The 15,216-nt window shown below is 46.4% G+C and overlaps 1 protein-coding gene across 2 annotated transcripts in view; it reads left to right on the top strand.

Annotated features, from left to right (window-relative positions):
* The window catches only part of LOC141962961 (putative cation-transporting ATPase 13A5), a 34,172-nt gene extending 19,033 nt beyond the window's left edge, over positions 1-15,139 (top strand). The window contains exons 16-30 of one of the 2 annotated variants that reach the window (XM_074911742.1): positions 749-905; positions 2,254-2,371; positions 2,973-3,097; positions 3,259-3,422; positions 3,977-4,096; positions 4,906-4,985; positions 5,981-6,023; positions 6,865-6,974; positions 7,675-7,771; positions 8,804-8,876; positions 9,478-9,652; positions 10,680-10,870; positions 12,351-12,439; positions 13,292-13,372; positions 14,112-15,139. In XM_074911742.1, the coding sequence (XP_074767843.1) occupies positions 749-905; positions 2,254-2,371; positions 2,973-3,097; positions 3,259-3,422; positions 3,977-4,096; positions 4,906-4,985; positions 5,981-6,023; positions 6,865-6,974; positions 7,675-7,771; positions 8,804-8,876; positions 9,478-9,652; positions 10,680-10,870; positions 12,351-12,439; positions 13,292-13,372; positions 14,112-14,312 (1,824 nt within the window). In that variant the 3' untranslated portion in view covers positions 14,313-15,139. Of the gene's footprint in view, positions 1-748; positions 906-2,253; positions 2,372-2,972; positions 3,098-3,258; positions 3,423-3,976; positions 4,097-4,905; positions 4,986-5,980; positions 6,024-6,864; positions 6,975-7,674; positions 7,772-8,803; positions 8,877-9,477; positions 9,653-10,644; positions 10,871-12,350; positions 12,440-13,291; positions 13,373-14,111 lie in introns of both variants that reach the window. The other variant, XM_074911743.1, reaches the window with a different exon arrangement.
* The last annotated feature ends 77 nt before the right edge of the window (positions 15,140-15,216 follow it).

Genomic DNA, 15,216 nt, shown 5'->3' on the forward strand with positions numbered 1-15,216 from the left:
GAGAAAACTAATGCAGAGAAAACATGTAAACAGAATAAACATCTAAAGCATGAGTTCACCTGCAGGAGGAGGCAATGCGAGTAAGAACAAGGCATTACATCGAGAAGTACGGAGGTGTGTCCATTAGTCCTGCTGCCAATGGTTGTGCAACCCGACTAGCAGATTTGTCAGCCTCACCCCAAAGCACGGTCTTGTTTGCTTCACTCTTCCTCTTAGAAGTACTCTTGGGAAGCTCCAAGTTTTGACAGTCGAAAATTTGTGTTTCCAGTCCAAATGTCAACCCAGCCAGCTTCTTCCCAGTGGAAGGAGTATGATTTGTGCTAGCAATACCAGGAAGACAGTGCTGTGGCAACAAGGAAATCAGTCTTGTTTCTAGGATTGCTCTGTTCCCATGGTAATGTCACTGTAACTCATCAAATTTCAGTTCCCAGGACTGTAGATGCAGGAATACGACCTTAATACGTGCTTATTAGGAGAAAGGCTGAGACAAAATCTGGAAAACAAGTTAAATATAAAGCACTGAGGTTCCTGGAAAGTATGCTTGGAAGACAGATTTGTTGAGACCATGGTTCTTAAACTTGTCATCAGTGATCTGATCCCATAGCCAGAGGGCAGCAAAAGTGACACAGTCTTCTATTAATAATAAATCACCTTAGCAACAAAGACTCAAATGAGCTAAAATTCAGAATGGATTTGCTTTGTGTAATCAATGACTTGGATAATATCGTGCTTCCCTGACCTCTTCCAGGCTCCTGTGGAAGGAATAGCAATCCTACATCAATTCCCGTTTTCGTCCGGGCTGCAAAGGATGTCCGTTGTTTCACAGAAGATCGGAGAAGAACAGTATGACCTGTACATGAAAGGAGCACCAGAAATAGTGTCCAGCTTTTGCAGACAAGATACCGGTATAGAATTGGGAACGGGCAACTTTATGGTGTTTACTTGGACTTAATCCTAAAAGGATTTCCACTGGCCACACTGCAACTGCATGTGTATAACTCTTCCCACAAACAAGCCTTGGGCTTGTCATTACTTAATACTAAAACACGTTTTTATTGTTTGTAAGTTAAAGAGCCCAACAGCTAGTGAGATGCATGGCCTGAGGTTCAGCCTCTATACACCCCTTAGCTGATATGCATCAGCTGAAGATATAATGCATAAATAATGTTGATACATCAAAATACTCAGAGCAGATGTAGGATCATGGTAATTGCATTTGTCACAGCAAGTGTGTTGTGCTATGCAAGTTCTCAAATTTCCTCCTAATTTATTACCCTGTAAATTCAGTGTTGAGTTACTGACCCAGCTTGCAAAGGCCTTAAATCTCAGCAATGGAGAATTCGCTGTGGACATGCAAATTACTGTTATTAAGGATAATTTGTAATAACACTTGAGCCAAGACTTCTGTCACCTCTCTGCGAGTACACATAAGCTTTTCTTCTTTGTATGTGAATGATATTATAGGCTTGTACTCAAATTTGTCTGCAAACTTGAAACTCAGGTCATATTCACTTGCATACTTTAAAAGGATGCCGAGCAAACACAGTACCAATGGTCTGTGGTTTGCTATTTCAGATGGAACAGACCTGAAAAAGGTGAAGACTGTTTTGAGGGAATATGGAAAGATTTAGTTTAGAACCATCTAAGATCTAATGACACAAACCTCCAAACAAGTCAACATCATTAAGAAAAATGTCTTTAAAATTATGTTCCAATTTCTCAGGTTTCTAAATAGTTCCTCTTATCCTGTCTTGATTGTTTCTATATTGATTACGGCGTAATGAATAATTAGGTAGCATCCTGTAAAGCTGTGATTACAGAACAAAGTGAGTACAAAATACTGCAAATTTAAAAGGAACTCTGCTTTTAGAGTCATGGTAATGATCAGAGAATTGAAAATTTAGAATTTGGAAGAATTCTCACATTAAGACATAAATATAAAAACAATTTCCTCGGTCATTCAGGCAGTAGAGCTTAGGACAGAATTATGAAGTCAGTCATTTGTCCTCTGCCCAGTAATTCACCTTCTCTACCTGCACCTTAACATGCATTTAGGAAGTATAGAACAGACACATAGATCACTTATTTGAACAGTCAGTTACACAGCCTTGGTATAAACCAGCTGACTTCTAGGAGAGGCCACAGTGCAGCAGCTAAGGCTATAAAGGGGTTTAAAGGACAGGCAGGTAACCCTAGGAAAGCAATCAGCAAGGATGGAATATTCTAACCATGAAACTTTTTTCTTGTAAACAGTCCCAGTTAATTTCTTAAAGGAGCTTAAGACATACACGAGCCAAGGCTTCAGAGTCATTGCCCTGGCCCATAAAGTGCTAAACCTTGGAAAGGATGTAGATGTGAACAGCCTAGAGAGGTAACGTGTGCTGGTGAGCGGCTGGTATCGCTGTGGGGTTACTTTCCTATCTGCTTGTTACAACCTGCCCCAAACCGACCTTCCTTGACCCAAACCTTCCCCTCCTCTCCAACTGAAGGAAACCTATTGGGAAGCTGTACCATCTAACATCTTCCTCTCAGCAGGTGCTGATTACACTGTTAATTATCTGCTTTACTACTGCTCTTGCAAGGCTTTCTGAGCTGAACTTCAGAATCTGTTATCAAAGGGTAATGAAAGCTTATTATTGTGCTTCTATATGGCAGTAGATTGGAACTGCAACAGAAACTGCGTGTGCCATAATCTGTGGGTTTCAGCCAGCCAGCTCCCGCAAATCCCTGTCCCTCTTTCTGCGCGTGCATCTCTGCTGCATTGCTCCTTCCTAGGGACAGCAGTGTAGTGGATCAGCAGCTTGGCTGAACCTGTTGAGCACTGCTTGTCTTGAACACGTAGGAGTTGTGTTTCCCTGTGGAGCATACATTTTTCCCACCGAGCATGGCTTTCCCATTGAATAATAGCCACAGGGAGGGTCTCCATGCCATCCCTGGGTAAACAGAGTGTTTGTTTCTGTCCTTGCTCCAAGAGAGGAGGCAGAGTCTGAGCTGGTGTTTCTGGGCCTCCTGGTGATGGAGAACCGCCTGAAGCAGGAGACGAAGCCTGTGCTACGAGAGCTGGCTGCCGCCCGCATCAGGAGCGTCATGGTCACAGGTATGTCCCCTGGGCTCCTTCTGTAGCCGTGCTGTCTGTCACAAGGCACACAGAAGAGAGGTTCACTCCTCCAGCATCCTTCATTGCATATTCATGGTCTACCTGGGCTGCCACCATGCTATGGCAGATGTGAGGTGCCTGTCTCTCCACTGTCCTTGCAGGGGACAACTTGCAGACAGCTGTAACGGTGGCCAGGAATGCAGGTATGATCCACACAGGCAGCAAAGTCATCCTCATCGAAGCAAAGGAACCAGAGGGCTCCGCTCCAGCTTCCATTGCCTGGCGATTGGCAGAAGACTGCAAAGCAAACACAGCTGCTCCCCGTGTAAGCACAGCCAGGGATGGTTGCTTTCCAGTGCCACTGGGAATTAACAAAGCTTTTAATGTCTAATAACTGAGTCCTTGCTGGGGATTTGGAAGTAGCTCTGAGGAACAGAGGAAACCCGTGGCCTAGTTTGTATCTACCCCAGGGTGTATGGAGGTGTGGTATGAACCATGCACCTGTTAGGGAGAAATAATTAATCCAGTGGTTCTTTGCTCAGTGAGATAACTACATGAATAACTGGCAAGGCTTTGTAGATGCAGTGTCCTCTTCAATCACGCTGGAAGTGTGCAGAATTAATGCAATTATACATACTTGTCTGTGTGACTATTTGCTGGGCCAAACTTCAGTATCTAAACTAGCAGCCAGTGGCTAACAGGGTTTAGTTATGTGTGGAAACACAGCTAGAAAATCAAGTAGTGCCAGGTGTAAAGTTTCACAAAAGGATGCTGCAGAAGGCTGTATCACTGGATGCTTGGTGGGAGGCTGATGAGATGGAAATGAAATGGCATGTTATGACTTCAGTCTGAGAATAAATGCTGTCTTATTTCTTGGAGGTATGTGCTAACACTGAGGAAAAGATCACCTTGGAAGGAGAAACCTACAACTACCACTTTGCAATGAATGGGAAGTCCTATCAGGTTATTATAAAGTACTTCTACAACTTGCTGCCAAAAGTAAGTTCAGAGGAAACAAAGCACTTACTTGCCCTCCCTGTTTTATTAAGTGGCAGTAGTGTTCCAGCTGCAGAAAGGTGGGGGTTTTTGTGTCTGTAGCTGTAATGCTGTCACTTCACATTTTGACAGCTCTGGGCAGCCTCCCACCATGCCTCATGTTTAACTTGAACAACTTGCTTTCAGCATTTTCTAAGACCTCACATGACAAGGGTGGCTGTGGTGCTATGAGCAGCTGTGCAGTGGAATTACTCCATGGTCACCTTCTCAATTTCAGTTTAATTAAAAACGTCAACCCCATTCCCGTGTGCTACTACCGTAGCTGGCAATGGCCTCTGCTCAGCAAGGGCATCAGGAACATGAAATACCCACATCTAGAAGCAGAAATCTTCAACTGCTGTTACACAGTCCATAAAATAATTGGTGCTGGGACAGATTTTCAGATTTTATACTCTCTGGCCAGATTTTCAGGTAGGAGAAACCTCAGGCTGAGCAGTGTTATTGCTGCTGTCATCAACCATCTGTTCTGCACTTGGGAAACACTTACAACGCCTTGCTGCTCTAAAGGATGCTGCAGAGCACACGGTGATTGCTGGTGTCCCAGCATCTCCTACAGAACAGGCAAGGCAGAAAACAGGTGTTGGAGGAAACCTGAACCCTAAGGGTAGCAAAACCATGGTAGGGTTTGGGAGATGGGATTAGAGGGTTTTATGAATGTGTCAGGCACCCATCAGGGAGGCCTGATCATGCCTTGGTGGAACGATGGGGGCACAAATGCCTGCCCCAAGGCAGTCTGTTGCTCTTTCCTGCAGATACTGGTGAATGCGACTGTCTTTGCTAGGATGTCTCCTGGCCAGAAGTCCAGCCTTGTTGAAGAGTTTCAGAAACTTGAGTAAGGTTCTCTTTTGTTTTCTTCTTGAACCAGGCCAATATCAAGTTTTCTTTAAAGTGTAATTGTCCCAGCTAGTGCTGCTCCAGACCCATCTTCCCAACCCTCCCTTCCTCCACATGCGACCCCTATTCGCATCCTTTGTGGACACCTTCTTCCCAGTTTCCCTACAGGGATCCCTTTGCACCTCTTGCCCAGACTTACCCACTGCTCCTCACCAGTGCAGTACAGAAGGCAGCATTAAATGAGGCTGAGATAAAAATAAAGAGGCAGACCCCTGTGTATCCTAATAGTGCCCACTCTCAGCATCTCCGCCGTGGCTGCTGGCACTGTCCTGGCTGCAGCTTCAGAAAAGCCGAAAACAACCTGATGCAGATGGGAATTTGTCCCCAAAGATTCTCCTTCAGGTCCCCCAAAGGAATGTTTTCTCCCCCAAGAAGGACTCACACTAACTATGGATATTGCTTGCTAAGCATAAACAAAACATGACACCTTTCTGAAAAAGAAGTTAATCATTGATTATGAGGTGCTTCCTCTGGAGATGAAGTTCCCTGCCCTCTCAGAGGGACATCACGTGTGGTGGCTTGTGAGCTGCTGTATTATTTCAGCAATTCCTGTGTCTTTGGGTCTACAAAGACAGTGAAGGAGAAAGTGCCAGTAAAAGCCAAGCTTCAGCCACAGGAGCTGCTACAAATGCGCACAGCCTGTTCCCTTTCCATGGCTCCTGGTACCAGGGGGAAAATACTGTCTGAAATAGTGTCAGTGTTCCCTTTTCCACTATAGCCTCTTTCAAAACTTAATCCTAATTCTGCATGGTGGACTTTGCCCCATCCTCTCCCCGTGTACAATTTGCCCTCTGGAAACAGCCACTCCCTTCTCCAGGGCCAACACAAGTCCCTGCCCTGATGTACCTGCAAGTGCCAAGACAGTGGTTGCTCCACCACAGGATCAAATACGTGCAAGGCTTATGGGTTTTCCTTCTTTTTTTTCTCCGTCAGTTACTATGTCGGTATGTGTGGAGATGGCGCCAATGACTGCGGGGTATGTAGGAGTTCATCTCCCATTCTCATGCTGTGATGAGAGTCTGTCCAACACCACTTCTTGTCACCAGCATTTCCCAAGTTAGCCAGTGGGTCCACTCCATCAGCGTGTCACTGTAATACTATCTACACGCATTTTTTTATACTAACATATACAGTAACAAAGGATTACTGTTTTGTGTTGGGTTTTTTTTCCCCCCAGAAGTAGGGGCAAGAGACTTTTTCTTATACTTTTCTTATACAATTGTAGATTTGAGGGTCTTTGCCATGAAAATAATTATTATATTACTTATTATATTATTATAATATATTATATAGTATATCAGATAAATTATATACAATATCACAATAATATATTATAATAAATATGTTACAATAATATAATTTTATAATAATGCTTTATCATGCTTTGTCAAAGTTGTCCATAGCCTACACCTGAGCAGTAAACCAGAGGTGAGGAGTCCAGAGAGCTGATAAGGGAACAATACAAGAAATATGAACAGGAGACTGAAAAGAATAAAAAGAGGATAAAATGGTAATTTAAATAGTTTAGGAGACTGTTTAACAGGAGAGGTATGCACAGACTCCAGTGTGGGAAACAGCATACGAGGTAGTTCAAAGGATTATAAATAGGTATAATGGGATTGAATGAACAAAAGAAATATTTAAGCTCCAGGGAAGGCAAGATATCTGGAAAATGAGATCAGCTAGGCCACAGAATAGAGGAAGATCAATTACAGAGGACACCTGAAGCAAAACTTGTAAAGCACCAGTAAACACACTGTGCGGGGTGGGAGGGGTGGATGGATGTCTCTCCTTCTTCTGACTCCCATGGATTTCAGGCTTTGAAAATGGCCCATGCAGGGATATCACTGTCAGAGCAGGAGGCATCCGTGGCCTCGCCTTTCACCTCCCAGATCCCTAACATCCAGTGTGTGCCGGAGTTGATCAGGTAAGTTTGCTGGGTGCTGCCCTGGTGGAGTTGGGGGTGCTGCTACCTGTTCTGAGGGGTCACGAGTGGGAGTGCGCTACTCCCAGAGATGCTGATAAACTAAACTTAGTTCCTTGGTAACTATATAAATTACAGCAGAAAGGGTTTTGAATTGGTTTTGATCCTCAAATTCCAGTGCTGAGAGGTTTTTTGTAGTTTTAGGAGAGCACTGCCCGTGGTGGCCGGTATTTTTGGAACAGGTACAGCAGTAGAGTCACATGAAAGGGCAAGTATTAACAGTGACCACAGAATAGATTTGTTTGCCATTATTTTAAAAAATATATATCCACATACTGCACACAGTCATGGAGCAGCCAGTATATTGCCATTTGACCAAATGTATGCAGAGACAATTACCTGTTCGTATGGAAATGTTCTTGATTCCCAGGACTGCTGAGCAAATTAATAATGAAAGAGAAACAGCAGCTTAGTCCAGGGATTAAAACCATAGCTGCAGAATAAAACAAAACACTGCAGATGAAAGGTAGTTAAGTGGCTTTGCAGTATGTTAAGGCCAAAATATTTGTCTATGGAATTTGAGCTGTTTTCTAGTCTTAGAGATCTAAACACAGATCCTAAAAGCAGGAACCACCTATAACACTAAAATCACAGTACTGTAGCTCTGAGTGGAGTTTTCAGCTTTGTTTTGTGTTTTGAGCAGGGAAGGTCGAGCTGCTTTGGTTGCTTCCTTTGCTGTGGTTAAATACCTGACCCTTTACGGCCTGATTCAGTTTGTTGGTACAGCTCTGCTGTTTTGGGTAAGTGCTTCATGCCCATCTTTTAGCAGTACACTGTGCTCATTGTAGGTTTTTATCTTTAGTGGTATTACTTGGCAGGGAAGAAAAGGTAGACAGGGCTTCAAGGAATAACAAAGATGTGAAAAGCTGGGTAATTACTGGCAGGGGATAGATTGGGAATTGGGAAAAAAGCCCAGTGATAAAACTTCATCTCTTCCAAAAGAAGAAAGGGAATTAGAAGGGGGTGAGTCCTGCCTAGTTGAGTGGTAGAGGCCCAGGAGCAGGACTTGCTGTAAAATGGGGGCTTTGGGAGAGCAGATGCTTCTCTCTGCTGAAAAAAAAGGCTTGAAAAAGAAGTGAGTGTCTCAGGCAGATGAAGGAGGGTAGAATTACCTTTGTGGGAAGGAAGAATTACCATTGTGTATCACCAGTATGTGTTGAATCCTCTAAAAGTCTAAGACATGGAAAGAAAAACAGTGAAGGAAATTCGCATATGGATTTAGTCTGGGCCACCTCTCTTGCCTTTGGTTCATGCCCATTTCCATGCACAGTCCCACGGAGGGTGAAGGGCAGAAAGCAAAGTGAGCTGCTGTGAATCTGCAAGGCACAGCTGAGGCTTGGTGGCAATCAGGGGCTGCTGGTGGGTCACCATAAGGGGACAGCTTCCCCAGCCACTAGTCAGGGCACACCAACTTTGCCCATGTCCCCACTACCCAAAGATATTTCAAACCTGGCAGTGCTATCACTGTGGGCTGGCAGTGTGTGACCGAATCTAAAATGGTCCGAGGGGCATTGCTCTCTGCTGGAACCAGGGTGGAAAACATTCAATGCCACATTCAGATGTTGATTGCCCACAAGTGCTATGAATTATCAAAGGGTTCAGTGGGATGTGGCTGACAGCTGTCACGCTGGGCTTGCTAGTCCTCATGCATCAGGGCCGTGAAGCTGCTGTTGCTGGCATGACATTGCTCTGAAATAGCATTGGATACTACAGTTTGCATGATCAAATTTGTCATCAGTTCTCAGGTGGCACTGCCTTTGTTTTTGTTCCAGCAACTGCAGATCTTTGGAAATCACCAGTATTTGATACAAGATGTCATCATTACTCTTCTGGTTTGCTTAACGAGTAAGCAGCTTGGGGAAGCCAGCTATGTCTGTTTGAGAGCCTAAGTGTAAATAGTTGACTTAATTTCCCAGTAAAAATTAAAATGAGGAGCCAAGTTCTGCTGTCAGGAACATGAAATAACCATTGATGCTAGACCAATTTCTAGGGCCCAGAGTGTGGGATTGGGCTCATAGTCCTTTGCAAATACCGTTGCTGAACTCTGTACTGATAGGGCTTGGGTGTGAGACTTGACTGGAAGAGGAGTAGTTGCTCCGGTGACTGCTGGTGGAGTTCAGACAGCATAGCTTCAGCTCCTGGCTCTCCTGTGTATCCCCAGCATGAGATCCAGTACGGCTCTTAAACTCCCAGGGGAGGTTCCCATGGATGGGATAATATTTCCCATCTTCTCTGTGTGTTTTCCTGAGGGGGGGATTCAGAGAAAGGTGGAAAATAGTGGAGATCAAAGCCGTTTCTTGCCTGCTTATTAGGGCCAGGCTTTGCAGCTTTCACCTGTGATGAGCGGATGGAGGGGTCTGTGTGTGGCTCTGCTTGCCCAGCAAATGCAGAGGGATGTTGATGGGCTGGGCTGCCATGGACTGAAATTCCTCCGGTTTCTCTCCAGTGAGCTTGACTGAAGCCTATCCAAAGCTGGCACCTTATCGCCCTCCTGGACAGCTCATCTCTCCTCCCTTGCTGCTCTCCATCATCCTCAACGTGTGCTTTACCATAGCCATGCAAACCTGTGGCTTCCTTCTGGTGAAGCAGCAGCCCTGGTATGTAGCACTGGCCAGCCAGAGGTAAGTCTCTCTTTTTTTGTCTCTGATCTCCAGCTTGCACGTCACATTGCTGCTGTGTGCGGGGGACGCTCCAGCCTCACCAGGGCCTGCAGCCAGGCACACTGCAGGACCTGGAGCGGGACAATTCCCCGCCCTCTGTGCCCAACCATGTGTGTACTCAGCAGTGTTGCCAAGACAGATTAAGTTGCTGCAGATGCCACAGTGAAATGTAAAGGGCCAGCCCAAGGACTAACACATGCATGTTTTTCAAACGCCTTCTCTGAAGGGTGCAGGGTGGAAACACGGGAGAAGTGTTGGTGCCTGTGCCCGTGCCCCGGAGCTGCGGCGGATGCCCATCCCTGGCACAGCCGGGTGGCAGCTGGGGGCAGTGGGTTGGGGCCCATCGGCCTCCCTCCACCCCACTGTGCTGCTGTCTCCCAGGGTTGAGCCACACAGCTCCTCCGGGAAACAAACAGCCCTGGGGTGGGGTTTTTTAGAATCCAACTTGGCTTAAAAAATGATTGCAAGGTGGGAAGCTGGCTAGTTTCTGTGTTTGTGAAAGGTAAAAGGCCTCTCTCAGTATTCCAGAGCTGGATTATATCATGTATTATATATTATATAGTATCTATTAATGACCAGCATACCATCATGCAGAAATGACTGGCAGGGCAGGAGGCCCAGCATGGTGTTCCAGTGGGGATGCTCCCAGGTGCCAGAGCTCAGCCACGGCCACTTCCCTGCTGCTGCATGGATGCATCACAGGGCGAGTGTGCTGGCGTGCAGGCACCTGGGGCACACATCCTCATGGCCATGTCTCCCACACACCAATGTCATTGCTCACCTGAGAGCTGACATTTTGGCACACACCAGAAAAGTAAGCTGATATTTTTGATTTGGTTTGGTTGGGTTTTTTTTAATGTATGGTTTTCACTCTGGTGGGTGATACCTGGTTATTATAGTAGGCTGGTTTGAAAAAATAAGGAATTGCTGTTTGCAGCTCGTTGTTGCTGGAGAGAGCAAGAACAAAATGCTGGGTGTTACCTTACAGACACTGCTCTCCAGGGAACCAGACTGTGCCCCCCACCAGCCCAGGGGAAAATGCTACCAGCAGTGGTCCCCAGAGCACTGTCCTCAGTTATGAAGACACAACACTGTGGCCACTGTCTTCTATCAACTGCATCATTGTGGCCTTTGTCTTTTCTAAGGGAAAGCCCTTTCGGAAGCCCATCTACACTAACTGTGAGTAAAGTTGGAGTAACATGTACTCTGCAGACTCCTGTTTCTGACCCAAAATAAACCTGGCAGGACAGGCTGCTAGGGGAGGGATGCTGTGGGTTATTTCTGTATCCACACCAGTGACTGTCATGTGAAATAATAGGTGGTGTATGTGACCTCCTACTTCTCCACTACAAAAAAACTCGGTGAGCACTGCTTATGTTAGCTCCTTCCTTGAGAGCAGAGCTGAGAAAGGAGACCGCACCTTGTTTTGGAAAATGTGTGCTTTGCAGAAGATGATGAGCTTGATTTAGTGCAGAATTGTGTATTATTGTGACCACAGGGAGCATATGAGAATCAGTTGTGTTTATTTCAAAATGCACACATCAAAAAGAGTTCCTCTGAGATTCAGTCTTACCTTGCCTGACTTCCATTCCTAGAGATGCAAGAGAAAAGCCCATGATAATATTACTGTTTAAATCCTCTCACAATAACCTTTCTTTTTCTGAGTTTTGCAGAGATGATTTAGACCTTCTAGCCGTTATTTGACTGATATCTCCTTTGCAATTGCAGCTCATGGATGAGTTGATTTTGTTAGGTATTTTGTTAAAAAGCAGGTCCCAAACCCATTTCACAGAGCATTGATCACCTGCAGAAGACAGGTGAGACCAGAAAGAAGATGCCCTACAAAGCAGCCAGGCTGAGATGGGACATAGGACTCTGTCAGCTGAGAAATCTGCATACACTTCTCTGTGTTTTACCCCTGTTTGGGACAATCTCTAGAAGGAAGTAAAGGGCAATCCCCTTATTTTTGCCATCCACTCAGCCCTGTCCCCTCTCCTCCCTGGCAGTGAGAAGTTTGCCAGGAGGCCATTGGGAACTGCTGACACAACTTGCCGGGTAGTTTTAAGAAGCTCAGCTCCTGGTAACTGCCAGGAGTTTGGCACCTCTGGACATCTGACGCATTTGCCATCTCTGTGTGGCCTCTTGCTCCTTTGGAAATGGATGCAAAGCCAGACAAATTCTTCCTGTGAAGGTGCGGGTACAGCCCATCTTTGCAACCTCTCGGTTGCAGAAGCATCTGGCTCTCCCTGGGAGGGCAGCCCATGAGAACCGGGAGTCTCCTCTGCTGCCTGTGGTCTAGGTGTACGGCTAAGCATGTGGAGAAGTGAGCGCAGGAGAAGGGATGCTGGTGTGGCTTACAGCAGTGCTCCTTCAAGGCAGTTTTGCATGGTTGTATAAGAATCAGAATGTGCCAAATCACTTGTGCAAAAAAAAGGCAGTGTAGGTGGTGAGCTTTGCAACAGGCTGCTGGGGAGGAGCTCCTCTAGTTTCAATTCCACAGCTCTTCTTTTATTGGGGAAAAAAAAAAAAAAAAAAAAAAGGCTTTTTACATGATGACAGTTTTACAGCATTAGAATTTGGGACTCCTCTTGGCATATTTGTAGAGCTTGGTCACCAGTTCCCCTCCTTCCCAGGGCCACAAATGCTCTTCTTTCCCTAGATGTATTTTCAGTCCTCCTGGCCCTCCAGCTTGCAATCTGCCTCTTCCTCTTCTTTGCCGACATTGATGCTGTGTACAGTGGCATGCAGGTAAGCGCAAACAAAATGTGCATTTCCTTTTCATGTCACATATTTTGCTGGCCCTTTACCTAAGCATACAGAGCAGAAGCTACAGCTACAGTCATCTTGGAAATGAATTTGCTGATCTGATGTTGACTGATGACTGTCCTTTCAAACTTCTCTAACATCCTTCTGACAAGACCTTGATTAATGAGGTAGTCCTTCTCTAAAGACTGGGTGGCAGTCGGGAGAAGAAAAAGTACTTATAGCTTGCTGAGCTTTTCTTCCTAACAGAGAAGCACAATAGGGTGGATTGTAGTTTTGCATGTTGGAGGAGGCTTGGCCAGAGAAGCGAGTGGGCAGGACTGGCGCTGCCCGTGCCCGGAGCACCACGAGCTCACATGGGCCAGGCTGCCTCAGCCCTGCTGGGCGCTCAGCCAGGGCACGGTGCAGGCAGCTGCCTCCGGCTGTGCTGCGCATCAGGAACGGCCGAGCCCTGCAGCTCGTCCCCGGCCACCTTGCACAGGATGGATTCATGTGGAAGCCTGGTATAAGGGCAGGCACACAGAGGGAGAGGAGCTGCATGTTGTGCATTAGCTGCAGCTCCCCAGAAGTATTTTGGCACAAGATCCTGCCCCAGGCACCTGATCTGCAGGTTTCAGCAGTAGCTTAAGTAGCCGAGATGAGTTAGGCAGCTCCATGCCATGGGGAATCTGGCATCAAATGTTCCAAGATCTGTGACAAGGAATTACTGTCACTTCCTACTGCCTCCTCCATGCTTGCCACTGGGGAAATGTTAGTCAGCTTCTCAAATCATTAGGGACAGATGCAAATCTTAGCAAGGCATTTAAACTTAACTGCTGTTCATGTCTTTTCCAACAGTTTCTTTGCACTCCTGTGATCTGGAGAGTTTACGTCTTACTGATGCTCTTGGTCACCTTTTGTGTATCTCTTTTTACAGAGGTGAGTGTGTTCATTTACCACCTGTTCGTTGGGGTGAACAGGAGCAGCGTCCGATCAGGTCTTTCTACCTCCATTTGCAGCTAGGGTCTCCTCCTGCAGAAGCATAAACCTTCAGGCCTTTTTTTTTTCCTTAAGACTCAATGTGTGTCAGTCAAATCCATTTTATGCAGCCCCAGAGATGATTTAGACCACACCTCAGGAGCGAGCTGCAGTGCAACTGCTCGGGAGGATCCCTCTGGCCCGGCTCGCAGGGGAGCAGACTGCAGCACGGGTCAGGCACTTGCCTGTAATTTTGAAACAATCATTTCCCTCTTGTCCTACAATTGACCAGGCCAGAGACTGTGCTGGCTTGCGCTGTTGGGTATTGCAGTAATGCCTAAGCCCTGAAGTCTTTTGTAGGTCAAGGCTAGCTGTATCCAGCACTGGGTGTTGTCCCCTGCAGGGAGCAGCAGTGCCTGGTTGTCCCACAGCCCCAGGAAGAAAATCTTGCCCCTTGATTATCCTCTTCAGCTAAACAGACTGAGATCAGTGTTGTCTTGACATTACTGAGCAGAGCCCTTCCATGGATGAGGAAGGTGGCGTTTGGCAGCCGCGCTACCGAAGGGGAGTGCATGCAGCCACCCAGCGCCATGGGGCTCAGGGGGGCTGCACATCTAGCAAGGGATAGCTTTTGTCCCTGAGCAGCCTTCCCTTCCAGTGAGGGGCAACAGCACTGACCCTGTGCCGTGTTCCTCCGCAGGACATTATTTTGCAGAACAAACACCTCTGGCTACTGATTAAAGCCTTGTTTGGGTACCAGTCAAACAGCCAGTACCGAAAATGGCAGAGGATGCTGCAGAGTGATCCCAGCTGGCCTCCTTTAAATGCAAAAGACATTGGAGCAAAAAGCACAGACGAGATTTATATTAACCCCACCTATGAAAACAGTGACGAGGAGTAGGTGAGACCCTGCACCTGGGCGTGGGGTTGTGCAGTGCTGGCAGCTTCCCTGGCCTGCACTGAACAGCCCGTGTTTTCATCCTTTGATGTGCACCAGATTCAGATGTTTGAAATCCCTGCACAAACCTGTCCACTCCGGTAAAACAACAGCCTTGACTACCCCATGGCAACAGCAGGTCTGGCCAACATTTTCTACAAAGGCTCAAAAATACTGAATACAGCAAAGCAATGTCTTCTGCTGCTCCACATCACACTCTCACTCCATGTTTTGGTCACTGCTCCACCAAACCCTGTTAATTCACCCACCAGGCTTGACGGGATGACAATCCAAAATAAGGGACTTTTACTTGATCTTGAATGTGCAGAGGAGCACGTGTGCAATTGCAAAATACTGTGTTCAGTGAAATGCTGCAGCTTCCAAGAACTACAAGAAAGTTCCCCAGATTAAGTAATTCCACTTTTCTTGCATCCCAAAGAATTAGATATGGGAGGGTGCATATGCTGCCCTCACCTAACTCTCCCTTGCCGGTTCTTGCAGACATAATGCTCTGTGTGTATAGGAAAGGTTAAAGTTTACAGATTGCGGTACGAGCAGGCTGGGAAGGTTCGTGAGGATATGCCCCACTTAAGTTTGCAAAGGCAGAGGACAGCACAGCTGCTGCACACACGCACATGACCTCCCCAGTTTGTGCTCTGCCACTGCCAGGCTCTGGCTCACGTTTGTCACATGGCAGAAAGCAGGGCTAAGCCTTGACTTCTTCCTTTAACTAGGTCATGCCAAGAAGCAGGGGTTTAATGTGCTCTGGCATGTCACTGCTGGACAGGTACAAGAAGCTGAGCCCCTCTGTACTTGCTCTTTTGTCTTCAAGTTGTTCAACAGCCTAATGAATTTATCCACAAAAGAA

This window comes from Athene noctua, chromosome 8 (genome assembly GCF_965140245.1).
Source record: "Athene noctua chromosome 8, bAthNoc1.hap1.1, whole genome shotgun sequence".
NCBI lineage: Eukaryota > Metazoa > Chordata > Aves > Strigiformes > Strigidae > Athene > Athene noctua.